General features: G+C 39.0%; 1 protein-coding gene across 5 annotated transcripts in view; it reads right to left on the bottom strand.

Annotated features, from left to right (window-relative positions):
• Window positions 1-18,025, bottom strand: part of LOC122552612 (coiled-coil domain-containing protein 158-like) — a 172,270-nt gene that overhangs the window by 20,825 nt on the left and 133,420 nt on the right. For 4 of the 5 annotated variants that reach the window (XR_006312432.1, XM_043695369.1, XM_043695396.1 and 1 more), the window contains 3 exons: window positions 17,785-17,943; window positions 13,220-13,312; window positions 1,763-1,876 (listed from right to left, as the gene is read on the bottom strand). Coding sequence is in view for 4 of the 5 variants with exons in the window: in XM_043695369.1 (XP_043551304.1) it covers window positions 1,763-1,876; window positions 13,220-13,312; window positions 17,785-17,943 (366 nt within the window). In the remaining variant the exon portion in view is untranslated. The remainder of the gene's footprint in view (window positions 1-1,762; window positions 1,877-13,219; window positions 13,313-17,784; window positions 17,944-18,025) is intronic. The other variant, XM_043695388.1, reaches the window with a different exon arrangement.

Here is an 18,025-nt window from a genome sequence, read left to right as displayed (position 1 = left end):
ACAGATTAAAAAAAAATACAGATGTTGGAAATCTGAACTAAAAACAGAAAATACTGGAGAGACTCAGTAGGTCGGGCAATATCAGTGGGATAGAGAAACAGAGTTAACATTGTGAGTCCGATATTATTCTTCTCCAAAACTTAGCCATATCAGACTTGAAAAGTTAACTTTGTTTCTCAGATGCTGCCAGAAACCACTATAAATGTAAACTAAAAGATAACTTGCTTTTATAACTGATGATTTAATACATTACATAATGCAGTAATCCTACCTTCCCACTATGATTGTATAAACAAAATACAGAAATTTGAGGCCTCCAGAGTTCAACTGATTGAAAAACATGGAAATAATTCTTCCACTTTACTAGAGGATATTGGAAGAAGGCTTCTAAACATCATATTCAGAAGACACAGAACTCCTTGGAACACCTTCACTTCAGGATATGACACAGTTTCCATGATACAGTTTCCTTTACAGTGGACAAAGTGAACATACATCATGTGACCACTTTGCAGCCCTGAGCTTCTCGTTGTCGATTATTTTACCTTTCTATCCCACTGGCACTCTAACCCTTTCTCCCAGTCTCCCACACGCTGTTCCAGTGAAAGTCAACTTAAGTTGGAGGAATACAATTTAATCTTTCGGCTAGGCATTTTACAACTTTTCACTCAACAATGATTTCAACAAATTCAGATCATAACATCTTCCCTCTATTTTTTTGGGACAATAACTGTTATCGATGTCTCTACTGTTTCCAGCTGTGCCTTCACTGGACTGATCTTTTATTTATTTCCTTGCCTCGGTACCATTTCCTTTGGCCTTGCACAATTACCATTTTCCTCAGGTTGCTGATCTGAAACATCTACTCTGTTCTTCTTCCATAGATGCATCCAGATCTGCTCAGTATTTATAGCATTTTCTGATTTTATTCCATTGCATTTTCACTTGACAGAGGATATGTTTTAACCTGGCCAGCTTGCACATAAATTTGGCCAAAATGGACAAACTAAGATTTGGATAGTCATTAATTGGTTTTGTTCAGCTTTTAAGCTGAAGTCAATGATGGCTGTTCAAGTATTCATACTTTAAGACATACCAGGTAGGTAGGCTGTTAGTTCCTTGTCTGAATAGTTAACTTGTTCATTCCAGTGGCCCTCAGACTGATGAAATCCTGCGAGGAAAATTACAGCTACAAAATGCACTTCAGGTGTTGATGGTGAACGTTCACTATGATTCAATTTAATTGTCACATTGTTCATTGGTGTAAGCCATCCAGTGCGTTTGTCTACTTTTCACTTTGGTTTAGATTCTTTCAGTGCCCAACTGCATCACTGATCATCATCTCCTCCCCAGGTTTGAGGCCCATGATTTTGTTTTGGTTAATAGAAAAGACACAAAGAGATTTCACCAAACTTTTCAGTCAATGCAAGTGCATGGTAGAACAGGAAAACATCATGAGAAAATGGCATGGCTCACAGCCTGCCTTACGATCCTGCTACCACCATGAGAACAAAAGTGGAAGGTGATAGATCTGGTGTGGGGAAATCTGAACAAAGCTTTTCACGTGACAATAAATTCAATTCAATTCAATTCAATTCAACTTCTTGACTCATGAGTCTTTCAGATGCTACCCTGACAGGACTAGTCCAGCATGAGCTCTAGATAACCCCATAATGGATAAAACAAGTCATTTGCAGCAAAATCATGGTCCTGGAAAATAAAAGTGCTTGTAGCAAATGGATTATGAAAGATGAACGCTTACAGAAGAGAGGTATCCTGCTGATGGCCGGGAAGATGTTGGATTAACACATACTGGAGGGGAATAGACTCGAGTATTTGAACATTGACCAGTATTAAAACCTGGACCTTGTAGCTCCTTTAAAACAAAGATATTACACAAAAATTATCATAGAAGATCAACAGTATATACCTGTTAAAAAGTAAAAAAAAGAAACATTTTGCAAACAGTTAAAGTTTGACTCAAAAACAAAATAGAAGTTGCTGGGAAAGCTCAGCGGGTCTGGTAGCATCTGAGAAGAGAAATCTAAATTAGCGCTTTGGTTTGGGTCACCAGATGCTACCAGACCTGCAGAGCTTTTCCAGCAACTTCTGTTTTTGCATCTGATTTACAGCATTTGCACTTCCTTCAGTTTTTATAAAGTTTGACTCATCCTAGTAACACTGCCAATGAACCTACACCACATGAAATGCCCTTCCTACAGCTTCTTAAGAGTGATCAGTGATTGACAATAGGTACTAGCCTTGCCAGCAATGCCCACATTTTATGAACAAATAAATCAAACAGTATTTTACTACCTTAATTAAGTTTAGTTCAACTGCAAACTCAAATAAGTATTGTAAAACTGCTCTGGAATTAAAACACAACATTAGGAGTTCAATTTGGTTCAGTTCAGAATTGACAACACAGCCTGTATCAACTTGACAAACAATATTAGTAATATTTTGTTTGGAAGATTATAGTCTTTTAACCTGTTAGCCCTTCATAGTTCATGTACAAAAGAATAGAGATCAGTCACACTCCTCTGATTTGAAACTACATTTTGGATGACATGGAAATATCTTCCAATTTAACAGCAGTTTAACCAGTACATTTCAGTTCCATTTCTATTACCTATTACTATCTCTCACACACAACTCTGCTGTTTTCTAATTTCAAGCACTTTGAACGTACTTTTTATTGTACAACTTTAATTATCCCAACTGCTGTATTGGAACAATTTAAACAATCATTCACAGACTTCTGCTGAAACGCCTAGCAAATTACAGCACAGCTTTCCTTTTCTAATTAAACCAGATTAAAATATTAATTTAACAACTTGAAAAACATAACCCACTTATCAAACCTCTAATAGATTACTCAGTTAAATTGCCTTGGCAATTTTCTAGTTAAATGAATCACTTGAGGGACATCAATACACTCACTTCTTGTTATCCATTGACTTGCTATTCATGGATCCATGGACTTGGGAGGTTGACCCCAAACCCCATTCTTTTTCCTCATTGACTCATCAAGTCTGATCATACAATACTTCGCGGTAGACAAGAGGGTCACATATAAGCAGTATCCACACTGTTATCCACTGGAAGTCTGTGCCCCAACACTGTGGATAATGAGGATTTGGTGTAATAAGTAAAATTACAATGTACTAATTGAGCATTGTAATCAATATTTTCCATCTTTACTCAGTGTATCTCAGCTATTTCATGGTTTTGACAGGATTGGAATTATAATTCTGCATTCTGTTTATGTCTATTTTTATCCTCCTAGCTTTCAATCTCATTTCAAATGTTGTTCATCAATACAGATTAATTGTATTTAACACAAGACTATTTCCTCTCAAGTCCATCGCAACATTGGTAATATTCTCATGTGACCTTGCTTAGACCCTTGCTTGCAATTGTAAGTTTAGGAGCAAACAGATAAACAGCAATCAAAACAATCATTTTCTGATGTTATTTGGACAGGATAATAATATGTGGCTTGACTTCTTCAGTTCAGAAATGTGCATAAGAACACTTTTCTGATGTTATTACAAATATCAAACAGAGAAGTGGGTTAACAGGCTTTCAGTATTGAAGTTCTGTGTGAAATACTGACTTTAGAAGATGTCTTGGATTATTTAATACTGGTCTATAGTTGATATTAGGATCAGAAGAATAGGAAAAGATCATATAGTCTCTGTGCAAAAAAACCCAAAGAATTGTCACTGGACCTGAAATGTTAGCTCTGCTTTCTCTCCACAGAGGCTGCCAGACCTGCTGAATTTCTCCAAGAATTTCTGTTTCTAATTTAGTCTCTGGGACCTGTTCTGACATTCAATTAGTACATGGTTAATAAGGTATCCAATTCCAACTTTGTTCCATATCCCTCAACACCTTTGGTTAATAAAAATCTGAAACTAACAATACAACCAGTACCAACAATCACTTGCAGAGGACAGCTCTAAATTTCTACCATTCTTTCCATGTACTTTACATGAAGTGTTTCTTAATTTCAGCATGGAAAGATATGATCCTAATATTTAGGCTATGCTCCTATTTTTGTAAATGTTTCTTTCAATTCAATCACAGGATGTGGGCATTGCCCATTTTTAATTACCCACAAGACAGCTAAGAGTTAATCACATTGGAGTCTGGAGTCATATTTAGGCCAGACTAGGTAAGGATGATTGTTTAGTCAAACGTGAGGACTGCAGGTGCTGGAAATCAGAGTCTAGATTAGAGTGGTGCTGGAAAAGCACAGCAGGTCAGGCAGCATCCGAGGAGCAGGAAAATCAATGTTTCAGACAAAAGCCCTTCTTCAGAAAAATTCCTGAAATGCTTTTTAGCCAAAATGTTGATTCTCCTGCTCCTTGGATGCTGCCTGACCTGCTGTGCTTTTCCAGCACCAATTTGATCTAGACAAGGATGATTGTTTCCCTCCCTAAAGGATATCAGTGAACCAAAAAGGCTTTTACGACAATCGGCAATGGTTTCACGGTCATCATTAAACTTTTGATTCCAAATATTTATTAAGTTCACATTCCGCTATCGTGAACCCCATGGCAGAGTTCAAATCAGGATCCTTGAATATTACAGGGTCTCTGGATTAATAGTCTTAATACCAATAAGTTATCATCTCTTAATCTAGTCACCAAACATACCTAAAAATTAGGTTTCAACCTGGTGAAGCCACCAAAAGGAACTGCTTGCATGCCAAACAGCAAGTAATAGACAGGGCTAAGTGATCCCACAACAAGTGGAACAGATCTAAGCTCTGCAATCCTGTCACATCCAGTCATGAATGGTGGTGGACAATTAAATACCTCAGTGGGGGAGGAGGCTCCATAAATATTCCATGCTAATAATGAAAAAGCCCAGAACATCAGTGCAAAAGATAAGGCTGAAGCATTCACAACCATCTTCAGTCAGAAATAGCAAGTGGAGAGCTATCTTGGCCTCCTCAAGTGGTCATCAGCATCACAGATACCAATCTTCACCTAATTCGATTCACTCATGATATCAAGAAACAGTTGGAGGCACTGGTTACACAAAAGGTATGGGTCCTGACAACATTCCAGCAAAAGTACTGAAGATATGTGCTCCAGAACTTACTGCTCCCCTAGCCATGCTATTCCAGTACAGCTACAGCACTGGCATCCACCCAACAATGTAGAAAATTCCCCAGATATGTCCTGGACACAAAAAGTAGGACAAATTCAACCCAGCCAATTATTGCCCTATCAGTCTACTCTTGATCATCGATAAAATGATAGAAGGTGTCATCAACAGTGCTATCAACAACAGTTGCTTGGCAATAACCTGCTCAGTGACACCCAGTCTGGGTTCCACCAGGGCCACTGAGCTCCTGACCTCATTACGGCCTCAGTGCAAACATGGACAAAAGAGCTCAATTCCAGAGAGTGACAGCCCTTAACATTAAAGCTCTGACAAACTGTCGCTTCAATGAGCCTTTGCAAAATTGGAGTCAATAGGAAACAGGGGAAGCCTCTCTGCTGACTGGAGCCATATCTGGCACATAGGAAGATGGTTGTAGTTGTTGGAGGTCAGTCATCTCAAGAGTTCCTCAGCATCATGTCCTAGGCCCAACACACTGCTTCATCAATGACTAAAAGCAAATTACTGCGGATGCTGGAATCTGAAACCAAAAGAGAAAATGCTGGAAAATCTCAGCAGGTCTGGCAGCATCTGTAAGGAGAGAAAAGAGCTGACGTTTTGAGTCTAACTGACCCTTTGTCAAAGCTAAAACAAAGCTTTTAGATTTGACAAACAGTCAGTTAGACTTGAAACGTCAGCTCTTTTCTCTCCTTACAGATGCTGCCAGATCTGCTGAGATTTTCCAGCATTTTCTCTTTTGGCTTCATCAATGACCTTTCCTCCATCATAAAGTCTAAAGTGGGGATGTTTGCTGATGATTGCACAATGTTCAACACCATTTGTGACTCCTTAAATACTGAAGCAGTCCATATTCAAATGCAACAAGACCTGGACAATATCCAGGCTTGGGCTGACAAGTGGCAAGTAACATTGCCACACAAATGCCAGGCAATGAACATCTCCAATAAAAGACAATCTAACCACTGTCCCTTGGCATTCAATGATGTTACCATCACTGAATCCCCCAATTATCAACATCTTGGGTTACCGATGACCAGAAAATTAAATGGACTCACCATATGACTGCTGTGGCTACAAAGGCAGGTCAGAAGCTAGAACTATTTCAGCGAGTAACTCACCTTCTGACTTCCTCAAATCCAGTGAATCGTTTGCAAGGCAGTGCAAAAAAACAGCCTGCTTTTTTGGCACCACATCCACAAACATCCACTCCCTCCACCACGACACTCAATAGCAGTAGTTTGTACTGTCTACAAGATACACTGTAGAAATTGCCCAAACCTTAGAGAGCACCTTTCAAACCCCCCACCACTTCCATCTAGAAGGATAAAAATAGCAGATACACCACCTGCAAGCTCCCTTCTAAGCCACTCACAATACTAACTTGAAAATATATCACTTTTCCATCACTGTCAGTGGGTCATATCATGGAATGTCATCTCTAATGGCATTAAGGGTCTACTTACAGAACATGGACTGCTGCAGGTCAAGAATGCAGCTCACCTTCTCAAAAGCAACTAAGGACAGGCAGTAAAATATCCTGCCATTAACACCCCCACCCCATGACAGAATTTTAAAGAAAACTAAGCCTTCCTTGGAATGCAATCACATTTGCGTCATTATTCTTCGTGATTTCACTTTTGAAGTCCAGGTGCCATTCGAGTGAATCAATGCTTTGTTTCCTCAAATATAGATATATTTTTCCTGAGCCACAGTGCCCAGCTGACAGAGTACTTTCCACTGGTATGGCCTATCCATGGTTTCATAGATGTCTTTGTATTTTAGTTCCTTTGATAGAAAAGCCAGCAGTGAATTAGCTTTTATAATTTTTTTTTGGTCCTAAACATGATATTTCAATGATCTTTGTCCTTAACTTACTTGTTGAAAAGCATTCTTATTAACCATTTTTGGGTCCAAAATGGATTACTTCACACTTGCTTTATACCAAAACAAAAACAGAAATTACTGGAAAAAGCTGGGCATATCTGTGGAGAGAAAGCAATGTTAATGTTTCAGGTTCAGTGCCTAAACGTTAACCCTGCTTTCTCTCAATAGATGCTGCCAATCCTGCTGAGCTTTTCCTATAATTTCTGTTTTGGTTTCTGATTTACATCATCTGCAGTTCTTTTTTTACCTTATACTGAAATCCATTTGACACAATTTTACTCTGTATTTATAAACACCACTTTCCAATTATATATTTTCATCTACACTGCTTACATTGACACCTATTTTTGTGTAGTTGCCAAATTTAGATATGTTGTTCTCCATCCTATCAACTAAGTTGTTATAAATATAGTATATAGCAGTACCCTAACACCAGTGGCACACTACAAGTCACATCCTGACAATTAGAATAACAGTCAATGTCCTACTCTTTGTCTCTTACTATGAATTCATCAATAATTTACTCTCCAATTCATGAGCTTAAACTTTAACTAATGGCCTTTTTGAGGGACGCTATTAAATATATTTTGGAAGTGCATATCGATAACATCAATCTGCATTCATTAATCTATACATAGACAAAATGGTTGTACTTGACCGAGTATTTGACTGAGAATGATATCAAGGAGAGCTGGTAAAATTGAAGTCAATGTAATTGGGGGAAATTCTCCCCTGGATGGGATCATGCCCAGTAGAAAGGCAGAGGGTTGTAATTATTAGCTGTCAATCATCTCAGTGCCAGGACACTGTTGAAGTTCCTCAGAGTACTGTAACCACTATCTGCTCAAGTCAGTAATGGAATACTTCTCATTTCACTGATGAGTGCAGCTACAGCAACATTCAAGAAGCTTGACACCATCAAGCAGTCCTTATGATCAGTATTACATCCATCAATCCACCACTACATAGCCACAGCAGTGTGTACCAACTACAAGGTGCACTAGAGTAACTCACTAGGGATCTTTTGACAGCACCTTCCAAACCCACAAACTCTACCACCAAGTAGGAAAAGGACAGTAGACTCATGAAAACACAATCATTTGCAGGTTCCCTTCCCATGACTTGGAATTATATGGAGATCCATTCGCTGATATGTGATTGAAGTCTTGGTATTCTCTTCCCATGTGTAACTGCAGCAGATGGACTATAGCAGTTCAAGAAGGAAGCTCATTGCCTTCAAGGCATTTAGGGAATGGCAACAAATACTAGCCTTGTCAGTACACATCCCATGAAACAGTTAATAAAACTCCACTGTTTGCTACTTTAGTAACTAATTCAAGAACACTCAATCAGTCTCATGAAACATAATGTAATCCATGTGATTCTCTCCCTAGTCAACTCAAGTATTTCCATGACATTCTAGTCCATCTTAGTCTTAATTATAGTAATTTTATATAAGATTCCCTTTCACTTAAATAGCAGAGTGATATGGTCAATTTTCTAATATTAATGAACAGCTAAATGACAGAACCATTGGAAGTTCAAAGTTAGAGTATTAACAATGTTTTCATCAACTTCTTTTAAAAGTCTGTGATGGATAATATCTGAGGTTTTGGTGTTTTGTCACCCTTTAATGCCATTATTTCTTTCATTTGCTGAGTTTTGTAAATTTGCTAATATCTGGTGAGACCCTGATTCATCCGATACAACATCAGTTCCCTTGTGATGACTGATATACCATTGTCTTTTTATATTGTACATAATGAAAGCAATTATTTAACAAGTCTACCATTTCCTTATTTTCATTAATATCACCACATTAGTTTTCAAGGAGCACACACCACCCACCTCCTCTCAATATTGTGATAATTGTGTTGATTTTGACGTTCTTTAGATGTTCCTTTTCTTGCACCCTTTTGTACACTCGATCTGTTTTGTTACCTTTGGTGTTCCATGTAGCTTTTGCTTTTTGCCAGAGTCTGTGCTACTTGTTGCATCCCTTTTTCTTTTAAGCTTACCGTGTCTTAAGGCTTTCGTCCCTTCACATACAGAACTCTCATTACGTGGAGGTATAAACTGGTTCCATACCCTGTTAAATTCTCTTTTGGAAATATGCCACTGATTATAGTAACTTTACTCCCATTACAACTTGTGCAGTTTATTGTGAATAGTCTCTGGCTTTGCCCTCACAAGTTCAACATTCAATGTATTGATATTATGTTCACTAGTTGATAAGAGTTCATCTTCTGTTAGGTTGCTACTAAATTAGTGTGGTGCTGGAAAAGCACAGCAGATCAGGCAGCATCCGAGGAGCAGGAAATTTGACATTTTGGGCTTATCCTCGGATGCTGTGCTTTTCCAGTGCCACACTTCTCCACTCTGATCTCCAGCGTCTGTAGTCCTCACTTTCTCCTGCTACTAAATCAGACCCATTATTTGTTATTAAATCTAATATGGCAAGACTCCCTGGTTGTAGGTCATATTGTTGCAGAAAACTGCAAAGATTTTCTATCTTTTTGACATGAGTTCATCTACTTATCTCAATCTACACAAAAGCTAAAATTCTCTATTGAACTCACATTGTCTTAATTACTCATTTTTGCATTTTTCCACTTTACAAACAATTACCATGCAACCTATACACAAATCCCAGACGGTCTTAATTCCTTTTCTGTTTAATTCTACCCGTTCTGTCTCCACTGCCCATTTGCCTGATGTTATATCATCACACATCACAGAAGTAGCTTAATTCATAATTCTTCCCGACTTTGAAATTTTGCTGTTTTTTCAGTGTCTCTGGGACAAAATCCTGGACCTTCCTCCGAACAGCACAGTGGGGTACTTACTCCAAATTGATCGCAGAGGTGCAAGAAGGTAGCTCACCACTATCTTCTTAAGTGCAGTACATTGTGACCAAGCCAGTGATGCCTAAATCCCATAAATTAATAAACTAAAAGAAATGTTAATAATACTACCTTCCTGCCTAGATTAAATTTCCTTTCTCTCCAGTAGACCTTTCAAACTTATATTCTCTCATGCAGTGCAGTATATTGCATTTGTTAGCAGACCTCACCTATGATAAGAACCTCTGATTAGATTACTTAGTGAGTGGGCATAAATGTTCACTCGGTGATGTGTTTGGAAGCAGGGAGGCATTTATTTGAGCAGGCCAGTGCACATTATAGAAGGCAGCTTGAAACAACATCAGGGAAATTCAGGATTTCTAAATGAACACGTAGGGATATTTTACATGGTACCTTTATGGCAATTTGATGATCAACCAGAAAGATGGTTCTGGTGACACCATTTTAGCTATATGTGCTCATTTTACTAGAAAGAGTCTAACTTATAATATGTACTTCATGTACAGTGTGACATATACAACTTTAAAGGTGAAACTCTACCATGTTTATCTTTCATCAAAGTTTGGAATTCTGCCATGAATATATCAGACACAATACTTATGAACTACAATTTCCAGCTGTTGTCTAACATTTATGGTGATAATTTGACTTTATCAGAGTGACTGTGCAGAATGTTGCCTCATCAAGATGCACCAGACCCACCCCTGCTCTCCATCAAGAACATGGGTGAATATTTCCTGCCCTTGGCCACGTTCTGTTGGAACTGTTTCTTTTTGTTGGGTTTCAATCCTTCTCCTGTCCCAAATCGATTATTCAAATTGGTTGAAATGAACAAGACTAATCCTCCCCTCTCCATACAATTTTGCAAGAGATGCCACTGTGCTTCAGTTTTAAAAAAGTTGTGATACGCATCATGTTAGAAAAAATAATACTTTTACTAATAAATATGCACAAAGCCTCAGTGCAAGCTGGAAGAACAACACCTCATTTTCCGCTGGGAAACTCTGTAGCCTTCTCGATTCAATATCAAGTTCAACAATATTAGGGCTTGAGTCACCTTTGCCCATGTCCTTACCCCCACACATCAGGCCTTGTTATCACACAGTCAGCTTTTACACACAACCCATTATTAACCACTAATAGTCCCTTTTTGCAGCTATGCATTCTCCTGGGCTGATTATTATTCCTTCCTTTGTCTGTCCAACTGTTCTCTCTCTCTATGGGCAGTATTTCCACTTGTCATTCACTCCTTACCCCCTCACCAAACCCCCCACTCTATCATCTGCGTAAAAGAACAGCCTTTTCCTAACTACCATCAGTTCTAAGGAAGAGTCACTGGACCTGAAACATTAACTCTGATTTCTCTTCTCAGATGCTGTCAGACCTGTTGAGTCTTTCTCGCAATTTCTGATTTTGTTTCTGAATTTCAGCATCTGCAGTTCTTTTGGTTTTTTTAGAAAGAAAATTATCAAATTCATTGAGACTTAACTGTTGATCCAGCATCAACACCTGTTTGCAGAATAGCTTTCCAAACTTCTGCCACACTTGAAAGGTCTCGCTATAATTTTTTTGGTTCTGCCTCAGTTTTAGATGCCTCAAACAGTGGAAATACTTTTCTCATTCTACCTTAGATGTTCCCATAACATCTTGAAAACTTCTAATAACTGATCACTTCACCTTCTAAATTCCAGGGAACACAAACCTAGTTCTTTTCTCTCTTCATAGCTTAACTCTTGGAGTTCAAATATCATTCTTGTAAGCCTGTCCTACATTTTCTCCAAGACCAACACCTCCTCCCGAAGGTACAGTGGCAGAAAAACTCTTCATCCTTTGTGATCTAGCCAGGGCTGCATATAAATGGAGCATGACTGTTGTGTTTTAATTATTTTCCGTCGCTGTTCATGATATTTTCATGATCTGTGAATCTCAACCATAAAGTATATTTGGATTTCCACAGTTTCAAACGTTTTAAATTTCAGAAGGTACTTGATTTTGGATTCAAAACAGATGAACTCACATTTGTCCACATCGAAATCCATTTGCTCCAGTTTTGCCCATTCACTTTATCAATCAATATCTCTTTGCAGTTATATCCTTCCATCCAAACTGTTTGTAATACTACTAACAGTGTGTCATCAGCAAACTTAGACAAGTAGCTAGCCTGCTTATTACACAAATTGTTAATAAATATTGTGAAAAGCTGAGGCCCCAACACAGATCCCCGTAGGCATCAGTGGCTAGTGGATTAGGTGTCCATTTCCTTATTCTCTTTTCACAGACCAATTTCCAAACCAGGTAAATAATTTTCTTTAAATTGTAAAATCTTCAACTAACAGTCTCTTGGACAGGATTTTATTAATTGCCTTCTGGAAGCCCAGAGAAATAACATCCTTACATATTCTCCTGTCCACCACTTTTACCACTAAAACTAGAGGGTACCCCATGAGCTGAGTCAGGCCACATCCACCAGGCAGAAAATCAAACATGTCCCAATAAGGGAGGGTGGCACAGGGAGTGCTGATGTGGTGAGCCGGAGAAGGGGCTGGGGGAAGACCAGGCTAATTGGCTACACTGGGGCTAGCTGTAAGGCCTTCCATTGAACGTGGAGCCTGATTAAGAAGGCCTACATCCTAACTCTCAGCTAGGTCCATGACACACAAACCCCCACACCAGTGGCAGCAAGGTGAGGTCTTTAATTGGCGTCTTCAGGGCCTCAACGGACCCAGGAGCAGGAAAGTCGACCACACCTTCCCATCCCTGACTTAATTGATGGAGAAGACACGGTGGTTGCAAAGGTGTCATTCACCCCTCTCTACCCTATACCTTCCCACGAGATTATACAGCCTATAGTCAGCTGCTGAGTGGGACCATTAAATTCTACCCTGTATGCTTGGTTTTGCCTAGCCTCAAACTAGACCCAACGCATGGAAATGATCTTAAATAATTAGGCACAGACCATAATGAAGTTAATGTCCAATATGTAAAACTAAATAGTTTTTGATGGATTTTCCAGGAGGGTAATCTGGAGGGCATTCAAATTTAAGTTCTAACTCACTGTAAATATTAATCAAAAATATTGAACCAGCAGAATTATTGCTTTGCAAACTGAATCCAACATTTACAGTAAATATGAATCATATGAATCAAATCAAATCCTTCCAGTTTCTATAGGTTTAAGTCCCAATGCATTCCAGTTGACATGGCAGATGCAAAACTGTTTATCCATGTCTAAATATCAAGCACCAATCACCAATCTTAGAATGAAACTAAGATTTTAAAAGAAATCATGGTAGAACAAAGCATCAATATTATAAGAAGTAAGAAATTCATACCTTTACTTCCAAGGCGTGCTGCAGCTTTAAGCGCATGAAGTCCTGTTCCTGTCGCTGAATAACTGACTGACAATCAGAAAACCTAAGGCAGGCCTGTTTCACATTGAAATCACAAACAAGGTAAATTCATTGGCCAAAGTTAAGTCCTCCCTTAGGAGCTTTTACTCAAAACATTAATACATCGCTATATTTCTTACCAATTTTAAACTGAACCTTGATGCTTCCAAAATGGTACATACATCTATTATAAATGTTGATAATTTTCAACTGGAAGACTGCACAGCATTGTCATGTTTTGTAGGAGGGGTATCCAACCTGTAGCCCCAGAGTCATATGATTTAGTTACTTTACAAATGGAGCTTTTGATGCTTTTGTAACTTACACCCATTTGTTTTCAGGTTTCATTTGCTCACTTGTCGGTATAAAATCTGTACATTTGGAAATTTGGGAAGAATTGCTTCTGGTGTTCATTCATTGTTAATTGTTAGGACTTAAAAAAACCCTGTCCATTCATCGAGATAAAATAGAAGATAGTTTTGTAACTTAAGATGAAACCTGCAAATACATTGGGACTCCAAGGAAAGGGATATCTGCAAAAAACGGACATTGCTTGGCAGTCATAAATAGCTTTCACTGTAACACATTTGTTACCAAATAAAGTTACACTGCGATATAACATGAAGGGCAAAACCATAGCCTATGGACAGCCTTTAATGCAAGAGATTTTCTACAACTTAAAATATTGGACACAATAAGTGCTCATTACAACAGGTTAAGAAACTGTTTTTGTGTAACTAAGCGTGTCCAGTGTGCATGAGTGGCAGAGAACCAATTTGATCTCGAGGATTGAATGCCTCCACAGCTCCATCTTGAGATATGGGAATTTCTCCTGTGCCAGGGATGGTCAGAAAAGAAACCATGAGGAGATCAGACGATAAAGATTTACAAGAATGAGGATTTAAACAGATGGGGGCTGTGGGCTCAGGGAGGGGGGTAGGGGAACTTACTGGTACTAGAGAGGGGCAGACTTTTTTTTTCTTTGCCCCACCTTTGCTTTGATTTTTTGCCTGTTCTCAGGTGGCTTCCTGGTTCTTGAAAACCCCTCATAACAGGTTTGGATGCAAAACCATTGACAGAAATGATCAACTACAGGAGGCCTTTGATCTCTTTTTTAAGGATCGTAAGTGCTGATGCTTTAGGCGCATTTCAAAAAGGTACACTTGACTGATTCAGAAAACAAAGGGACTGTCTTCTGAGGAAATATTGAACAGGTTTATCTAGACTCATTGAAACTCAGAAGAATGAGAGGGATCCGTAGAGAATAATAGAAATGACTGAAGGGACTTGACTGGGTAGATGCTTAACATATGTTTCCCATTGTGGAGAAGTCTGGACCTAGTTTAAAAATAAAAGATTGCTGATTGAAGACAGAGATAAGGACAAATCTACTTTGCACAGATGCTAGTGGGAGCTGGATTACTGAACACACTGAAGGTTGATTGAGACAGTTTTTGATTGACAAGGACACTCAGGGTTCTGGAGGAACAGGCATGAAAGAAGAATAAAGGCTACAATCAGATCAGCCTTGACCTTATTGAATGTTACAGCAGGTTTGAGGGGATGAATGGCCTACTTCAGTATATTTCGTACAGTCTTTAAAAAGAAAATGAAGTAACATTTGTAGAAATTCCTTGACCCCGTCCATAATCAAATTTTCAAATAACTTCTAAATTATACCTACAGCTGTTGCCTTATTCCATGGGTCTCTCTGGAAACCATGAGCTCCTTCTCCAGAACTTCAAACATTAACAGTTGCTGCAGACAAGGTGGAGGGGTCCGAATTAATCCCACTCCATTGTCACACACCCAACGCCAATTTGACTGGGACTGATGATACTTTGACCTTCAGCTACCACCTTACCCTATTCAGGTAGTGAACATAGCAGATGGAAGAACCAGGCTATCTCTCTTTCTTGATGAAGAAGGAGTATCCTTGAAAAATAGGGGACTGGGAAATATAAACTGAAATTACTTCATGCTGACACTGCACCTGAATTAGGCACTATCACCAATGAGAGAGAAAAAAAAGAACACAGCATGAGATGCATATCTCACTAAATTTGATTGAGTTTTTGAAGAAGTAGCAAAGAGGATTGATGAGGGCAGAGCGGTGGACATGATACATAAGGACTTCATTAAGGCGTTTGACAAGTTTCCTCATGGTAGACTGCTTAGCAAGGTGAGACCACGTGGAGTACAGAGAGAACTAGCCATTTGGAGACAATAATGGCTCGAAGGTAGAAGGCAGAGGATGGTGGTGGAGGGTTGCTTTTCAGACTCTAGGTCTGTGACCAGTGGTGAGCCACAAAGATCGGTGCTGGGTCCACTGCTTTTTGTCATTTTTATAAATGATTTGGATGCGAAAATAGGACATATGGTTAGTCAGTTTGCAGACTAGTTCCTTGAAAGTGGAGTCACAGGTATATAGAATAGTGAAGAAGGCATTTAGTATACTTGCCTTTAGTGGTCAGTGCATAGAGTATGAGTTGGGAGGTCATGTTGTGGCTGTACAGGATATTGGTTAGGCCACTTTTGGAATACTGTGTGCAATTTAGGTCTCCCTGCTATAGGAAGGATGTTTTGAAACTTGAAAGGGTTCAGAAAAGATTTATGAGGATGTTGCCAGAGTTGGAGAGTTTAAGATATAGGGAGAGACTGAATAGGCTGGGGCTGTTTTCCCTGGAGCATCAGAGGCTGAAGGATGACCTGATGGAGGTTTAAAAAATCATGAAGGGTATCGATTACACAAATAGACAAGATCTTTTCCTCAGGGTGGAGGAGTCCAGAACTGTAGGGCATAGGTTTAGGGTGAGAGGGGAAGGATTTAAAAGGGACCTAAGGGGCAATGAATTGCCAGAGAATGTGGCGGAGGCTGGTACAATTACAACATTTAAACGGCATCCGGATGGGTATATGAATACAAAGTGCTTGAGGGATATGGGCCAAATGTTTGCAAATGCAGCTAGATTTATCTGGGACATCTGGTCAGCATGGATGAGTTGGAACGAAGGGTCTATTTCCATGCTGTACATGTCTATAACTCTATGAGATGCAGTCAGTTCCAGAATATTTGGCCCATATGCTTAACTACACATACAATTGACTATTTTAAAAATAATGACATCTGCAAATAAAGGACACCTAATAAAGTCCTTGAGGTACTTCTAATTTACAGGTTTCACTGTATAAAATATCTGACTGCAAAATGTAAAAACAAAAGATGTGTTTCACGAAACAAGTATGAAAACAACAGGCAACATTAATTGTTTGAAACACTGTCCATGAAAACCTACAAAAAAATTGAAAATATCAATGGCTAATGAAAATACATATTAAAGCGAAAAGCTTGTAGAGTAGGCATCTTTGAAAGGCCAATTAACCTGATGGCACAGCATCACTCTAATAGAATTCATGTGAAATAACTCCGCAGAGGCCCATCACCAAGTTACCCTTTATTTACACATGCAGGGTCCTTGACACTGATCCAGTTCCCTCACAGCCAACTCTCAGAATGTCAGGATGTGTGATACAACTCCTTTTATCTGTCAGCCAGGGGTCCCTGATTTGAACAGATTAACAACCCAATCAGGGAACTCACATTCTATGAGGTCCACCCGGCTTACATCGTTACAATGACTACATTAAGGGGGTGTACAAAGTTAAAAATTACACAACACCAGATTATAGTCCAACAGGTTTAATTGGAAGCACTAGCTTTCGGAGTGCTGCTCTTTCAATGACAACCAACTGATGAAGGAGCAGCGTTCTGAAAGCTAGTGCTTCCAAATAAACCTGCTGGACTATCACCTGGTGTTGTGTGATCTTTCACTTTGTACACCCCAATCCAACATCGACGCCTCCAATTCACACATAATGGGGACACGTTTAGGAAAAGAATAGTGATGACAACGGATCTTTTAGATTATGCGAAAGGAAGATCCTCAGAAAAAATCTCATCAAGGGACAAGTATTTCATTTATTTCCCCTCCTTTACCTTGTGGCATGTGGTCTATCAAATAGTTTTCATTTGTGTAGTTGGCAGTGGACCAGAAAATGAATGGTGCCGTGGGTTTTCACCCTTACTTCACCTGGATTCAAGGCTAGCCCCGTCTAGATAGTAGGAGAAAGTGAGGACTGCAGATGCTGGAGGTCAGAGTCAAGAGTGTGTTGCTGGAAAAGCACAGCCGATCAGGCAGCATCTGATGAGCAGAAGAAATGAAGTTTCATCAGGAAGGGCTTATGCCCGAAATGTTGATTCTTCTGCTCCTCAGATGCTGCCTGATCTGCTATGCTTTTCCAGCAACACACTCCCATCTAGATAGTAGCAAGGTCTGCTTAACTTGTCCACTAGTGTATGCTGAGTATGCTCAACTCAAATCAGATGTAAATATTAAAAAGCAAAGTTTATTTAAGGTAAACTAATCACCAGCACTGCTATTATCTAAGGTGATAAACACAAGAGATATCTTAAATAATTAATGAAAAGTTAAAATTAGTGTAGCTACCTTTTCTAATGCTGACTCCAGTCTAACCAGCTTTTCCTTCAAACATTTTTCTTGAGATTTAAGACTATCAAGCTCTCCAGCAATTTTATTTCTTTCCGATAGAATACAGGCAAGTTCTTTAGTTAGGCGAACCTTCTCTTCCTTTAGGTAGCATTTCTCCTTCAAAACATAAAAAGGGTTAAACAATGAATTTGTTAATTTTAAATTATTTGAAGGACATAGAAGCAGCGAGGGGAAATTT

The sequence above is a fragment of the Chiloscyllium plagiosum genome, chromosome 1 (genome assembly GCF_004010195.1).
Source record: "Chiloscyllium plagiosum isolate BGI_BamShark_2017 chromosome 1, ASM401019v2, whole genome shotgun sequence".
Lineage (NCBI taxonomy): Eukaryota > Metazoa > Chordata > Chondrichthyes > Orectolobiformes > Hemiscylliidae > Chiloscyllium > Chiloscyllium plagiosum.
Note: the sequence above shows the minus strand (reverse complement) of the source record. Positions and strands in the feature narration are given on the sequence as shown.